General features: G+C 41.5%; 1 protein-coding gene across 5 annotated transcripts in view; it reads right to left on the minus strand.

Moving 5' to 3' along the window:
* Positions 1-16,678, minus strand: part of LOC139465662 (serine/threonine-protein kinase ULK4-like) — a 43,447-nt gene that overhangs the window by 13,109 nt on the left and 13,660 nt on the right. For 2 of the 5 annotated variants that reach the window (XM_071247401.1, XM_071247400.1), the window contains 16 exons: positions 16,344-16,422; positions 15,814-15,921; positions 15,227-15,310; positions 14,979-15,053; positions 13,385-13,471; positions 12,625-12,807; positions 12,183-12,310; positions 10,998-11,140; positions 10,529-10,650; positions 8,905-9,013; positions 7,518-7,529; positions 5,985-6,131; positions 5,230-5,362; positions 4,286-4,427; positions 3,467-3,493; positions 648-753 (listed from right to left, as the gene is read on the minus strand). In XM_071247401.1, coding sequence (XP_071103502.1) covers positions 648-753; positions 3,467-3,493; positions 4,286-4,427; positions 5,230-5,362; positions 5,985-6,131; positions 7,518-7,529; positions 8,905-9,013; positions 10,529-10,650; positions 10,998-11,140; positions 12,183-12,310; positions 12,625-12,807; positions 13,385-13,471; positions 14,979-15,053; positions 15,227-15,310; positions 15,814-15,921; positions 16,344-16,422 — 1,685 coding nt within the window. The remainder of the gene's footprint in view (positions 1-647; positions 754-3,466; positions 3,494-4,285; positions 4,428-5,229; positions 5,363-5,984; positions 6,132-7,517; positions 7,530-8,904; positions 9,014-10,528; positions 10,651-10,997; positions 11,141-12,182; positions 12,311-12,624; positions 12,808-13,384; positions 13,472-14,978; positions 15,054-15,226; positions 15,311-15,813; positions 15,922-16,343; positions 16,423-16,678) is intronic. The other 3 variants (XM_071247402.1, XM_071247403.1, XM_071247405.1) reach the window with 3 other exon arrangements.

The following is a 16,678-nucleotide window of genomic DNA, read 5'->3' on the forward strand; positions in this document are numbered from 1 at the left end:
GTGCAGAGTTGGGCACGCCAGAAACCTATGATTGTGGGTTCGAATCCCGGCTCGCCCCGATTATGTTTCTAGGTCTGTCAGCACCATTCCCGTGCTCATGGGTTTCACCGAAGTGGTAAACGTCTGAGACCTGCATCACTTCGGGCTTTCCTCCCACATATAGCTGACACGCCGCGAAATAACTGGAATACTGTTAAAAGCGGCGTTAAACCCAACTCACTCACTCATACAGCTCTCTACCCCACTGTTCCCCCACCTACCCTGGTCATACAGCTCTCCCACTCACAGACTGTTCCCCCCCCCACCATGACCTACCCTGGTCATACAGCTCTCCCACTGATCTTCCCACCTACCTTGGTCATACAGCTCGCTAAACCCATTGATCTTCCCACCTACCCTGGTCATACAGCTCTCTAACCCATTGATCTTCCCACCTACCCTGGTCATACAGCTTTCTACCCCTTTGATCTTCCCACCTACCCTGGTCATACAGCTTTCTACCCCACTGTTCCCCCCACCTACCCTGGTCATACAGCTCTCTAAACCCATTGATCTTCCCACCTACCCTGGTCATACAGCTCTAACCTATTGATCTTCCCACCTACCCTGGTCATACAGCTCTCTAACCCATTGATCTTCCCACCTACCCTGGTCATACAGCTCCTTCACGTCTGTGTCCTTGTGTGACAGGAGACAGTTCAGGATCCCCACAATGCTCTGCATCAAACTGCTCAGAGGGTTGTTCTGGTGATCCTGCAACAAGACATGTTCAGGCTGCAGACGCCAGACTTAAGCAGGTCCAACTCTAGCAGGTCATTCAAATCAACACAAGTTCTTTGAATACTACTGAAACACAAAAGTAACTGTGATCATATTCTCATTGATCATATTGACACTTTGTGATAGCACCAAACTCCTTTCCCAACTCAATACACTTACTCAGTATTCACCTAATGAAGGGAAAAGAAGTAGCCCTGAAATGTCTTACAAACAATTTAGAAGTTATCCATAAAAGTCATGAAATGTCTTTACAAACAATTTAGAAGTTTCACGTCTTCATGTTCTTCCAAATCAGATCTTAGTTCTCACTGCCGCAAAACAAAGATCTGAGGACATCCCATTACGGGTCACGTCAGACAGACCTTTCACGAATTTTGACCGACCAATGGAAGGACTGACAAGAAGTCGACATTATTTTGACAAATTCTCGATAAAAGATTTGAAACCTGAACAAAAGAACATTCTGGAATTGCAAATATATGGTCTAGATTGTATGGATTCAGTCGTTAAACCCGCAACAATCGTTCACAATACCCACTGTTAACGTTTTTGTGGATGCATGATTAGAAATCACATTCCAACTGTCACTTTAATGATCTGGTAAGCGAGGCTCTGATTGGTTGGATAAAAGGTCATTCTCACATGACCCTTAATGGGATGTCCTCAGATCTTTGTTTAGCTGATTTTAATGAGATTGCATGTTCTTCCAACTTCAAAATGCCTATCATGGACTCCTTTCTTATTCTTTGAAGAATTATATACACAGCCTCATTCAACACAATGATCTTAGTGCTAAGACAATGGTCAATTCAACACTTTGTGCAAAGATTAATGACAGTGTTAGCACTAAGATCACTTTGTGGAACTTTGTTGGTTTCTTTGGTTTTTCCAAATTAACATTCAAACAAATTCAAAATTTCAAATTGATATTCTGCCTACCAATTTTTGTGTTCTTTACCCAAATTAAGGTGAAATGTTCGGTTATTTACTTTCCCTGTTTGAGGTGCACAGCACTTTGAAAGGGAAGGAAAATGTGTGTCTTTCTGTCCGACACATTTAAACAGCATCAAGCTACGTAGGTCTGTATTGATAGGTCATATCATGTGACAAACCAAGGGTTGATAGCATGAGCAACAAGCCCCTATATCAGAGCATCCTGTAAATAATCAAGTCTGGGTCGGACAAACCAAGGGTTGATAGCATGAGCAACAAGCGCCTCTGTCAGGGTCTGATGACACAGTATCAGCCAGGTCACAAAGAGTGACTAACAAATCCTCACTGTACTTGACTTGTGACAACATGAGGTGCAGGTAACCTAATCCTCTTCCCAGAATTGCAACAGAGGTGACTAGACCCAGATCGTTAAATAAATTTTAAATTATTATTTGGATGTTGATAAAAGTCAAAGAATGTTCACTACCTTGCTGTATGAGTATATAACCAGAACACATTCTGAAGAATAAACCGGTTTCTAACAGTCATACAACTTGTCATATTCTTACTTCTCTATAAATGTCTCCTTCAACAATTCCAAAAATTTCACTAATAAGCCAGGGCATGTGATGAACTGTCGAAGGATTGCAAAAAGTCAGTTTGAGTTATAAATACATGGCAGAAGTTTCTTGCATGAATCATTTAATAAAATTCAAACTATTTTCATGAATGTTTTATGAAAATTTCCACAACTAGAGAATCACAGATAGGGTCTCACATACAACCTATTTTCTATACACATGTTAAAGGAGCATGCAGTTTGTCTAGAGATACAGACACTGACAGTTATTCTTTTTGAGACAACATTTGCTGTTAACACAACCATGCAGGTTTATTTACAAAGTGTACAATGACCATTAGAACAGTGGACATGGGGTAGGTATCTGCTGGTATCAAGTTTCCTGATTTTCTCAGTAAATTGTCTAAAAGCTGGTGTTAGTACACAGACATGGAGAGACAGAAGTCCCAAAAGCTTGTACAGCAAGCAGATGCTGACGTTACCTGTACTTAATATATAGGAGACCGTCTGTCCATCAATTTAATCGAAACTTTCCAAGTTGTAACAAATATACTGTTATGTCTTTCAGGTAAGATGATCATCCTATTCTAGTGACATTTTCAACAAATGACAATAAAGGACTAGGTTGATGAGTTCAGCATGTCATCAATAGGGCATCAATAGCCGATATTCTGGGCCACAAGATCTCCCACAATTCTAACTGTCACATGACACTGGGCATGCTATTCTTACAAAATGGCCTCCACACTGTAGCAGACTTGGGAAGACCCAGCAACAGACATTGCAACCAGTCTCCACACCACTGGACTCCCTTCAACTGCCACAAACAAGCTGGTAATCACGGAAGGGAGACTTTGTAGACATTTTGAGATGTGACCATGATATATACACAATGATGAGTTTGACAGTAGCCATTTTGTCCATTAGTGTGTCCTTTGTCACATGGTCACCAAATGGAGCAGGAAGTCCAATATTCCAGCACTGAATCACCATGGAGACAACTTCTATGTACATTTGTTAATGATGTTACTGTTTCTTACCAAGCAGAAAATGAGATAAAGTTAATAAATGCTTCACTAAAAACTACATCTGACAGTTACAAAAGCTCTGCAGGGGATGGACAAGGGCATCGAGATGACCTTCACCAAGGGGAGACAATCAACGTATACTCACAAGGCCCGTTTCTAGCTGACAATTTTGCTGATAGGGAACAAGCATGATTAGACTAAAATAACTGCAATGCATTCTGTGAACTTAAAGCTATTGCCTTACTGCTAGCTTTCTACTCAAAACAAGGCAGACTGATGGAAAATGATACAAATTTCTGAATGAAATAATCAAAGACAAATATCGATGAATTAAAAACAAAATGATGTAATTGTCAAGTGGCAATTCTTTCTCTACATATTATATAAACACGATTCCATTCGTTCTTCCTTTTGTACATCCAATAAATATTTATTCATGTAAAACCCTGAGACATACCATGATGTCACCTTCACAAAGCCACTACTGAGGATCTGAATGAGTGGAGTGAGTTTAACACCACTTAGAACTGTACTTCAGTTACATCACGGCTTGTCAGCTTGATGTGGGAGGAAATCCTGTAGAGTATAAGACATGCACTGGTGGCCCAGTCGTCTAAGCCATCGCAATTTGCTGTGCAGAGTTGCATCCCTTGGGCATGCCAGAAACGACTGTGGGTTTACCCCGATTATGTTTCTAGGTTTGTCAGCACCATACCTGCCTTGTGGGTTTCAACAAAGTGGTAAACATCTGAGGCATGCATCACTTCGGGATTTCCTCCCATATTACTGACATGTCGTGTTATAAGTGGAATACCGTTCAAAGTGGCGTTAAAACCAACTAACACACTCACTCAAAGACATATACTTCTTTGGTGAAACCCGGAGGCTGATAAACCAGGAAACATAATCAGTGAGACTATAAGAAGCCACGATCACAGCTGTGAGTGAAGTGAGACACACTCACCATGAGCACCTGGAAGACTACGGCCACCAGCCCCTTCTCCTCAAACTGCTTGATGAAGGCAGAGTTCTGCTCCAGGAGAGCCAGCAGCAGCTTCAGACCGTAGCTGGGCAGGGGGTCCACATCCAGGAGGATCTGCTCGCACCTGGAACAGAAGGAGAGAATGCTGCTTAAAACCACAGTCAACAATATTCCAGCTGTATCACATCAGCATGTTAAAGTAGTCGGGCAAACACACTCACCTTAGAAGTGAGTGAGTATGGATTTATACCGCTTTTAGCAATATTCAAGCAATATCACGGAAGGGGACACCAGAAATGGGCTTCACACATTTTACCCATGTCAGGAATCAAACCCGGATCTTCGGCGTGACGAGGGAACGCATTAACCATGAGGCTACCCAACCGCCCCTAACCTTAGAAGAATAAGCAGACAATATGTTGGAAAGAACAAAGTTACCTTTGAGACTTCATATATATACACATCTGCATTTTCAAGACAATAACTGCTGATTTTACACAGCTTTCAGCAATATTCCAACAATGTTGCAGCAGGCCGTACCAATAATGAGCTTTACTATGGGCAGCCATTCAGTCGTTATTTATTGTCAACGTTTTCCTTTAGCAGTTTGGTATCCTTTTAGTGTGCTGACGTTCTTAGTACATGTTTTTCTTATTACATAAGATGTCTTTCGTTTTCGAGGTGTTCATTGGAATTGATTCATAGTTTGAATTGAATATTTGTATATAAACAATAACCCTTATTTGTAACATTCATTCTTTATTCGTAACAATTGACTATTATTGCATACTTTGGTCGTTTATTTCCACTGTGTATTTTTTAACTGGATGGCCGCCCATACTTTACACGTTCCCCCTGAGCCTCTGGCATGAAAAGCAAATGCTATAAGTCTTGAGGTGGAGGTATAATGTGGAGTGTGTACTCACAGCGGGAGCAGATGCTGGGAGATGATGACATGGAGCTGCTTGGTGTTGACCTTCACCTCCCCATACTGCTCCTGGCTCAGATACACAGCAGCGATTTCCGACAGCAGACGCAGGGACAGCGCTCGCGTGTCAACTAAAGACCAGAAGCAGACCCTTACATTAACAACCACAACCTGGTCTATCTATTCATGGAGTTCCTACACTTTGAATGTGATGGAAGCGTACTCACTAATCAGTGACCCAGCTGACACACTACACTTGACTTCCAAGAGTCTTACATCAAAGCACAGTACATGGTCTAAGCCTTACTTGTTTGTTTGTTTGTTGTTGTTTAACGCTGCACTCAGCAATATTCCAGCTATATGACAGCGGTCTGTTAAAATATTGAGTCTGAACCAGACAATCCAGTGATTGATATCATGAGCATCCAGTCATAGAGACGACATGAGAACAAAGAAACAACATGGACGTGAAAAACTTTGAGTTAAATGCTACAATTAAATATGTCCAAATGATTTGAAATTTGCAACCCATGGAACTCATAGTTCATATTGTTCACACTTATTCTCATTTGTATGCATGAGAATTGCATCCTGTAAAACTCTGATCACAACTGTAAAACAACTAATGTACTACATGTATCATCAACCAAACTCAGTTGCATAATTTTCTTACACTAAATATCCATCAGTTAAACTAAAACTAATGGATGACAACCTTCCTCCATTGGCCTACCATGAGTTCTTCCTTCTTACCATTCTGAGTACCGATGAGACCTGCTAGAGTCGGAAGAATGGTTCCCATGACAACCTGATGATGTTCGATGAGTAGTGTGGGATGCTGGGACACTCCTTCCAGGATAGACATGACGGTAGTGACGAACTCTCCCACACCGATAGAAGCTGTTACACATCAGACAGAGACAGGTGTGAGTGACTGTTCACCTACATCTAAGACCATCGTAACTCCCATACGCTAACACAAGAGTTACGACAGTCGTAGCACTAAGATAGTTTTGTGGATTGAGGCTTAGGTCACACATTATAACCACTGATCCTCCTAACATTGGGTACAGGGGACCTATTCTGGTGTGGATCAACTAGATTCGGGAAACAATTTGCATGAGGCACTGCACAGTGGTCAGATTAGCCTTACTGTTAACCACAAGCAGGAAGACATAGCAGAATCGCTTAGTCTTCAGTGCAGGTTTGAGTGAGTGATTGTCTAATGCCCAAACAGTTTTTCAGTTATATCATGGCATGTCAGCTTCATTAGGAAAAGTCAGAAGTGATTTTAGACATTTACGACTTCGGTGAAACATGGGTATGGTGCAGTCAAACCTAGAAACATTAGCTGAGTGAATCCAGGATTTGAACTCTCCATCATAGGTTCCTGGCACAAGCATGGGACACAACTCTGCACAGCAAATTGTGATGTCTTAGATGAGAGGGTCAATCGTACCCCTCTTGTAAGGATGAGAAATTACCCTTGGCTTTGAAGTATGATGACCCACAGTTAGCCAAGCTACAAACTGTTACAGATACAGTTGAACAACTCTTAGAAGCACAGGTGAGTGACAGAGATTTCGATGCTGCTTTGAGTTAAACAAGCACAGGTTACTGGAGATCTTTCCTCACCATAAATTACCAAGAAACTTTCTTGTGGAAAATCTTTTCTTTGATATTAGCCATATCACTACAATCATGATAATAAGCTTACAAATCTGAACACCAAGATGAAAAGGCAATCATAAAACAATACAAGAGGTACTACAAATTCATAAACCTGATAATTATTCCATTCATGCTTGGTCGAAAAAATACCATAAATCTAAGACAAAGAGATGATTATCTTGTGGCAACACTAGAACAGATGGAAGCCAATACAAAGACAAAGAAATATGTTGGATTACAAACAGTTAGTGAACATGAAAATATGAAGCTCATATTATAATATAATTACAAATCAAGTAAGACACCTGTATTTGTATTTGAATTATTTTTAAACATTTGTGTATAAGCATGTTAAAAGTAAATGCTTCAAGTTGCATAAAGTGCTTCTGACTAGTCTTCTTTCAATTATCATGCTGACAAAAACGACAATTTATTTACCTTTATTATGAAATACTTATTTTTTACAAAACAAACATTACACATCAATTAAATATTTTAAACATTTTTGCTTCTATTGCAGCAAAAGGAGAGAAAGAAAAAAAGGCCAAATCTATTCATACAGTAGGCATCACTCAAGCAGAGAAGATATATTTAGATACAATACAAATGTGATACCTTTCATCTTCTCTGTTGAGAGAAATGAAGACAACATTATAGTATAACATCTGTCAGACAGGCAGTATCACTAAACCATTACTACTGAATAGTCTGGAAATTACAGGTGTGTCTTGTAGCCAATAGTGTCAATACACAGAGCACATGTGCAACATCTAAAGCACAGAAATGAATAAACATCTTATTGACTTTACCTACAAGAAAAGATTATCATTTATACTTATCCTGACTCATACAAATGAGTAATAAGTATGAGTCAGGATAAGATAAAATTATTCATTTCAGGCATTGAAACCCAATATCAACAATGATCAGTTCTGCCTGAACGATATAGATATTCTCTTTTCTACAAAATCTAGAATAATTTCATTAAAACATGTGAGTGAATGACTGACAATAATCACAAGGCTGCAGCCTGCAAACTTGCCGAACAGTGAGAGAAGTCCTGTTAGATAGAATACACACACTACAAAGGACAAGTAACAATCAGGAACTGCTGTTCCCAGGTGTTCCAGAAGCCAGGTGTAGCAACACTTGCCACCACTTTTGTCACCTTCCACAGAAATCTGGGAACAACCTTTCCCATTCCAGAACCCTAAGTGAGTGAGTGAGTGAGTGAGTTGGGTTTAACGCCGTTTTGAACATTACTCCAGTTATATCACGGCGTGTCAGCTTGATGTGGGAGGAAAGCCCGAAGTGATGCAGGTCTCAGACGTTTACCACTTCGGTGAAACCCACGAGCACGGGTATGGTGCTGACAAACCTAGAAACATAATCGGGGTGAACCGTGATTCGAACCCACAATAATAGGTTTCTGGCGTGCCAAAGGGACGCAACTCTGCGCCTTAGACGACTGGGCCACCCGTGGCCCCCCAGAACCCTAAGTATCCCGAACATGATGCTAGTCTGTGAGAAATAGTGAGTGAGTGGATTAGAGATGAGGCACGGAAATTGCATCCCATAGTGCTGTGACTGAAGAAATGCATGTCAATAATGAGGGTTTCTTGGTTGGCTTTGAGCAGGATTTCAGTTACATCCCAACTTCTCAGCCTTATATGTGATGAATGCCTGAAGTGATGAAGGTCCAAGACCATTACAACTTCAATGAAATGCTTGTGTGTGAATGTCGGTGAGAATTTGGGCATATACCTTTACCAACATTTTATAACAATCCTAAAAATCTTGCTGCAAAAATATTAGCAACCATTCTCTGAACATGAATAACACTGGCAAAATGTTTGTCATTCTCAAATATTAAACTAAGGGACTACAGAATTTGAATTGAAAGTCCTCAAGGGTTCAACAGATCACAGACAGAAGATTCACGGAGAAATATTACAAGTAAGAACAATCACAATGCAAGAAAGGCTGGATGCAGGAGACCCACCTGCTGCAGACTCGATGTTGGTCTCCTTGGTCTCGATGCTGTGGACGTGCTTCAACAGCGAGGACAGATCACTCATGAACTTGTCTGTGACAACACGGTTCCTGAATACCTGAACGCAACACAAAGAATGGAAATGAAACCTTGTAAACTCTTCATTAACCTAACTTATTGTTCAAGCAACATAATGAAAAAGAATCCTTAGCAACCCATTTGCCAAATATCAGAACTCTGCCTGTCGTGAACTTTACAAGGGTTTTCTTTTACGATACAGTCTGGCAATATGAAGCAGGCATGCAAATGATTAAGTATGTGCCTGACAAACCAGTGGTTGATATTATGAGCAGCATTCCATGCTGCTGGGATATGGTAATGTGTAAGTCAACCAGCCTGACCACCCAATTTATTAATTCACCTATTACGACAAGCCACAGAGTGCTGGAACCTTGTTCTAACCCTGCATCCCCATAGGACACACAGCTGCATCTGTACTTCACCAGACACCAGGTGTTGATGGAGTCCCAGATATCAGAGTGATCACTAAATAAGGGAGCAACACGGCCAGTAACCACAAACTAAAACATTCATCGAGAGTGAGTTAGTTGATCCTAATCCCAAACAGTATTTCAGTTGATCACAGCATGTCTGCTTTGTGTGGGAATGAAGCCTGAAGTGATACTAGTATTAGACGTTGTCCAGTTTCCTAGAGGTCATGACCATACATATAGAATACTAAACGAGCTCCCGTGTAATACCAATTTTATGAAACGAGTGAATAGTTCTGGAATCTGACGAGTTTCATAAAATTGTTTTTACACGGGAGCGAGTTTAGTATTTTATTTATTACTGGCCATTTATAACGTTTTTAGAATTATACTGTTGAGTGTGAATAGGCTGACACCTACACGATTTATGGCATAATCCAACTGAGTTTAACACAGTAATACTTCAAATACGTCAAAAGTTGAAACGTATGAATTTAATACCATCCAACGGTCCACCTTTAGAATTCAGTGCCTCCCTATCAACGCCTCCCAATCAACCCTCCCAGTCACCCCTCCCAATCAACTCACCATATCACCCCCTACCTTCAGCGCGAGATCCCACCTGGCTTGTGACGAGACAGAGGAAGTCTGGCAACAGGGGCAGTGCCTCCCTATCAATGCCTCCCAATCAACCCTCCCAATCAACCCGACCCAGTCCCCTCTCAACCCAGGCACAAGATCCCACCTGACTAGTGACTAGATGGACGAGTGAGTGAGTGAGTTGGGTTTAACTCTGCTTTTAACAATATTCCAGTTATATTGCGGAGTGTCAGCTTAATGTGGGAGGAAAGCCCAAAGTGATGCAGGTCTCAGACGTTTAGCACTTCGGTGAAACCAACAAGCACGGGTATGGTGCTGACAAACCTAGAAACAAAATTGAGGCGGATTCGAATGTACAATCATAGGTTTCTGGCAAGCACAAGGGATGCAACTCTGCACAGCGAATCACGGCGCCTTAAACGACTGTGCTACCCGTGCCCCTACTAGATGGAGGAAGACTGGCAACAGGGGCAGTGCCTCCCAATCAACCCTCCGAATCCACCCCACCCGGTCCCCCCCTCAACCCAAGCACCAGAACCTACCTGACTAGTGACTAGATGGAGGAACACTGGAAGCAAGGGCAGTGCAGACTTGAGTTCTCGCACTTGGACGGTTGACGGGTGCTTCCTGCCCGAGATGTCTTGTAATGCAGACAGGATCTTCTCTGTAAATTGTTCAATGATCTGAGCTCATACGCAAAGTAGAATTTACAAATGATCTGTGATTCCTGAATGAAGAAGATGCATTTAATCTCAATAGATCAGGGCCCCGTTCAACAAAACAATCTTTGCACTACAACTGGCTTAGTTAAATGTTAAAGTATGAGAATTACAAACATCACAACGCTGAGACCACTTAGCAAGTAATGCGCAACCATGTAAGTATGCTGCTAAATGTCAACATTGACATATAATATTATAAGTAGCCATCTGTTATATCACAAATCTTGCCAGAGACTATTCCTGTTCACTGGTTACAGATATTTCAGGGTAGAGTGTTACTGTAATTTACCAAATATTTTGGGCACAGTATCAACCAGCAGACAGATGAGCATATCCAGACACTGTGAGAGATAGGATGCGGCCTCCTGGTTCTCGGTGCTGTGGTCTCTTGGTGTTTGGCGCCGACTGTCTCTTTCTATATACATCACCAGTCTGAAACATACAGCAGAGAGGCAGGCATTTATTTCCATATGTTTATGAACAGTAAATTAATGGCCAAAGGTTCAATATTGTCAGTAACAATACACAAGTCATTTCTATTATGCACCAATGTGCAACTATCAGGACACTATGTCCTTCTGTGTTACTTGCCATCACCCCTCTCACTCACCTGACAGCTGCTGAGTAGGCAAGTTCCTATTGCCTCAAACTAACCCAACCCTGATCCTACCGAACACCGTGGTCTCTCTCATGTCTGACCTGTGCTTGGCCAGCCTTGCCACCAACTCAACCTAACCCTGCCTGGTACAACCCATGACCCTCCCCACTCACCTGGCCTGCCAGCTATTGAGGAACATGTCCAAGTTGTTACAGGCTAGTCTTGCCCCCAAGCCCTCCCATCACTCACTTCTCCCACCCCCTCACACTGCCTCCTCTTCATGCCTTACACTTCTTCCTCCCCCTCTACACCCCTTGACATTTCCTCCTCACCATCCCTCACACTTCTCCCTCCCCCTAACACTTCTCCCTCCCTCTCCCATGCCTCACACTTCTCCCTCCCCTTCCCTCACACTACCCCCTCTCCCTCCCTAACACTTCTCCCTCCTCCTACCCACCCCTTACACTTTTCCCTCCCCCTCCCCAACCCTCACACTTCTCCCCTCTACTGAGGAACAAATCCCAGTTGGTCCAGGCTATTCCTGACCCAAGCCCTCCCCTCCCCTCACACTTCTCCCCTCCCCTCACACTTCTCCTACCCCATCCCTCCCATTTCTACCTCCCTCTCCCCATCCCACACATTTATCCCCCCTTTCCATTTCTCCTTTCCTTCCCTTCTCCCTTCCCACCCCCTCCCCACCCTTCACATTTCTCCCTCTCCCTCTCCCTTGCTAACACTTCTCCCTGTCTGTACATATAGAGTAGGGAAAGGGCCACCTAAGTTGGATAACTTTTGCCCAATCCTGTTGAACACATATGTCAATAAAATATGTTTAAAACAAACCTCTCCCCACCCCTAACACTGCTCCCCTCTCACCTGGCCTGACAGCTACTGAGCAGCATGTCCCAGTTGGTCCTGGCAAGTTCATAAATCACGTAGAAAGCCTTAGCTCGGATGATAGTGGATGGACTCTCAAATAAACGCATCATCTTTTGCAGGAAATCCTAAACAGAAGAAACAAGTTACAAACAAGTCTTTGTTTTTACCTGTATTTTATCTTTATCATGAACTTTTGAGTAATATTCTTCACAAAGAATCATGAGTTGCGTGCATAATACACCTTTGCAATACAGGGATACAACAACACCTGAAACCTTTACCACAGTTACAACATATCAAGCCACACACTCAAAAGCCTGAAATTCTACTAGCCAGCTGGTTACTTTTAACATTAGACAAGCTGATCATGGCTAGTGGGCTAGTGTCAATTTGCAGCCCTGCTGAACACTTCTCTATTTGCAGCCTGACAGTGACAGACCTTGTCCTGGGTTAGTCGTGACTGGTGCGACGCGCTGGAGAGAAGGGCACCGAACATGGTGACCACTGCCTGCTGTAGCCGTGAGATGCCCAGTGTCAGAGCACCCAGGATGTTAGATAGGCCAACTGTGTCGATCACATTCTGAAACACTGACGCCTTGTGCCAGGTGAGTCTACACAGTGCCTGAAACAATAGTACCGGGTTACAAAGGTCTTGTGCAATACACACCATGAAAACCTGTCTCCATCTCACACTGTAAGTGATTAACATATTCAACAGGCATATGATTGAAGGGTGACAAAAATAGACTGAAAAGCCAGGAGTTTGGGAGCTGCAAACACCCACTTTAAGAGGAGAAAGCCTGGAGTTCAAAAAGATGGAATTCCAACTTAGTAGCTTGAATCTAGCAGTTTTCTTACATTTAACAGTACATCAAGCACATTTTTAGCGATGTACTAATCTCTGTCTATTTCAACAGTATCTTTATCTTTATCATTCCACTGTAAGATTTATATCTTGATTTTTAAACCATTGCAAAAATGAATGCTTTTTCTACTCACTAGGCCTTGATAAAAGAAATTCCAATTAAATGGATTACAAAATAGCTCATAAGAAAGTTATTTATAGAAAACAGTTGAATTACAAGTCATGTGTGTCAAATGTTTGAGCTAATTGATGAAAAATATCAATAGAACTTGAGAGCACTTTGATTTATTTACAGCAGCATCGTTCTTTCAACATCCTTTTTTCAACTACTTACTGACAACGCAGTGCACCTCAACGAGTCCATTGTAGAATGTTTGAACAGGTACCACAGAGACTGGGCCATCTCATTGCTGACAAATTTCTGGGAAATAGAATCAATCAACTATTACTTGAGTATACAATGGATCATATTCACTCATCCATTCATACACACACCACATGGTCTGGTAGTCAAATTCAATATGAAAATGTTGGTGAATGTAACTCAAATGAGGCATAACATAATTCCCAGGTAGATATTCACATTTCTATCACTGACAGTGACCACGATTATAAAACATCTTCTCAGTTAACTACCTCTGTGGGGATCCTGGGCCAGAAAAGCTCCCCAGCACTTCACGGTGGTCATGAAGCAACCAATGGTTACTGGGGAGTCGGGCCTGAAGACTTGGCTCACGCTTTCAGTTACTGGTCCAAGCCTTTATTGTACACAGACCACTGTGATATAGCTGGCATATATTGCTGACTGGCATTAAAGGGGAAGTGTACACGCAAAAATCACTTTCTTTCTTTTTCTAAACAAAACGCAATTTTAGAATTAGTTAGTATCTGTGTTTGAAAATATACACTCATTTTTTTTCACAGTGAAAGTAGGAAGCTCACAATAGTGTGAAAGTGATATGCCGTTATGAGGCCTTCGTTTTACGAGCGAAATAAGCCTGAGTTATCCCCCTTAGATTATGACGTAATTGGTGCCAATTCAACTGGGTCCCTGTCTATTCTCAACGCAAAAGATATCAAGGACGAGTTTGCGGTAAAACAACATGGTCTACGACACACTCCGGCGCAGTGGTGACTCAGCATAACACAATTCTGGCTGGCATCTGAGATGCTAGAATCACAAAACTGTACCTACACCATGTGAAGCGGCTCTAACAAAGCATGATGACGTCATAATGTTTATCAATTGGCACCAATGACGTCATATTGCAAGGGACATAAGCCATGGTGTTTTTGTTATGGAAATAGAACACTTGGTAAATGTGAAAAATATAAATCGTTTTAGTGCAAAAAATATGTTAATTAAATATGATGTTTTTATATTTTTGTCTATGACACTTCTATGTTAACACTTTTAATGTGGAAAAAGTACAAGAAAAAAAGGTTCATTTCCGTGTGTACTTGCCCTTTAAACAACATTCACAGTATGTTGTTTGTTATTTAATGCCACACTCAGCAATATTCCAGCTTTATTACTGCAAATAATCAAATTTGGACCAGACAATGCAGAGATCGATATTGTGAGCAACGATCCATGCCATCGGAGTACGAGAACACACTATCATCCAAGTCACTGAGCCTGACCAACCAACCCATACTACCAGCATCTGACCCATGGAGATCAGGGGTAGAATAGGTCTTCAGCAACCCATGCTTGCCTTAAAAGGTGACTATGCGTATCGTAAGATGTGACTTTTGGATCAGGCGGTCAGACTTGCTGACTTTGTTTTTGCATGTCATCGTATCCAAACTGCAATGATCTATACAAACAAACAAAATACTACCAGCATCGGTTGCTGGAGGCCAATTCTAACCCAGAAAATCCCCATGGGGACATTCCCAGTGAACCAATCAACTCCCCGTAATACCTGAGCATGCTGGCCTTTAGTGGATGCCACATTCTCCACAATCTTGGCTGCCATGTGGTTCACAACAGGGTCTTCCTGAAATATTAAAAAAGAAAGCTACAACAACATGTCATTTTAACTATGACAATTCTGGATCTATGGATCATCCATCAGTCTGGTACACTTCCACATTAAGCATCTGATTACATTTAGATTCTTTAATATAAACACACTCTGGATATGGTCATCACGTGGGTGAGAGTACATACCCCATCTCGGCAGCACCGCGCTATCACTGTGTAGGTCATGGAGGGCACAGACCAGCTGTCATATGTCACTCCCTTGTCCTGCTCCTGGACATACAAGGCATTGTCACACACTCAAGACAATACACAATGATATTCTTTGTACAGTAAATTCCATATTTCATTAATATTTCTTTATCCCATTTCTTGATCAAAATAATATTATCTCTGTAATTAATACCAAGACGATGGTAAAGACTTCCTAGTTTATAAGCTGAAGCTGACAAGTTATCATTAGGGCAGCCATTCTGGTTGCTTGAATCACACATCAACGTGTTGGTTCAAAACAATCAAATAAATCCAAAATTACTTTGGTTTGTTCTGCTTGGGTGATCCTGCTACCTGAATATCATGTATCTTACTGGATAAGATTGATTTCAACTAAAACTGTAAATAATGGACAAAAAGCTAAGAACTCAACATCTGAAGAAATCGTGTCTATTTTCATTACATATATAAGCATCTAGTTAATAGAACATATGAACATCCGATAAAGCTGTGTTATATACTTGTCAGCCAGTGTGAAAGTGTTAAAATAGACCTACACTCACCTGTTTAGCCACAAGGAAGAGTATTTCCCCCAGGGCTGGGAGCAGGCCTTGCTTCATCTTGTCATTCTTCACATGCTCTCGGATAATCTCAGTCAAAGCTGTCAGTGCCTGTAATAGCATTTCACTTAAGCTTAAAACATTTACTGCTCATTAATATTGATATTGGGTACAGATTTAATTCAATATGTTTTTGTTTTTTTATTGTCTAGGGAGAGGGGGAGGGGGAGGAGGAGGAGAGTGCTGGGGAAGGGGGAGGGTGGAACAGGTCTGCAGTAGTCACCTTTTCTGGGTTTTCAGTAAATTTAAGTTCAAGCAATACATAATTTTCATGTTTTTGCTAATCGCTGCCTAACTGCAAATGGAGCAGCCAACCCAACATATCTGATATAAAGTCACATGAAAGTACAGAGGTCAGGTGAAGATTCTCTGTTTGATGTCAGGCAATATATACTTACCGCGCACATTTGAGATTTTAAGACACCTTCAATAATAGAAAATGATACAAAGGAGAGAATAAGAAGCAGTCTCACCTCAGACATGTTCAAGTTTTCATCCAGAGCTTCCCCATGTAAAGCAATGAGAGCCATCACCCGAGCTAGCTTCTGTCGGCTGCATGACAATAGATATGTTTACATACATACTAATAAGCTGCAGTATGACATATCTAATAGGGGGAGATTTCAGCAATACAATCCTGAAAACCCATTTCTTGGATGTTTTTGATCAATCTTGATAGGAAAGTAAAATAACGTCCAAGTGTACTCCGACTTAACCCTTTTACTTGAGAAAAAAACATAACATTAGTGAGAAAGTGGGTTTAATTCAGCATTAAACTAATCATGATACTCAAAAGAAGTAAAAGACC

This window comes from Haliotis cracherodii, unplaced genomic scaffold (genome assembly GCF_022045235.1).
Source record: "Haliotis cracherodii isolate W230 unplaced genomic scaffold, xgHalCrac1.p SCAF_18, whole genome shotgun sequence".
Classification (NCBI taxonomy): domain Eukaryota; kingdom Metazoa; phylum Mollusca; class Gastropoda; order Lepetellida; family Haliotidae; genus Haliotis; species Haliotis cracherodii.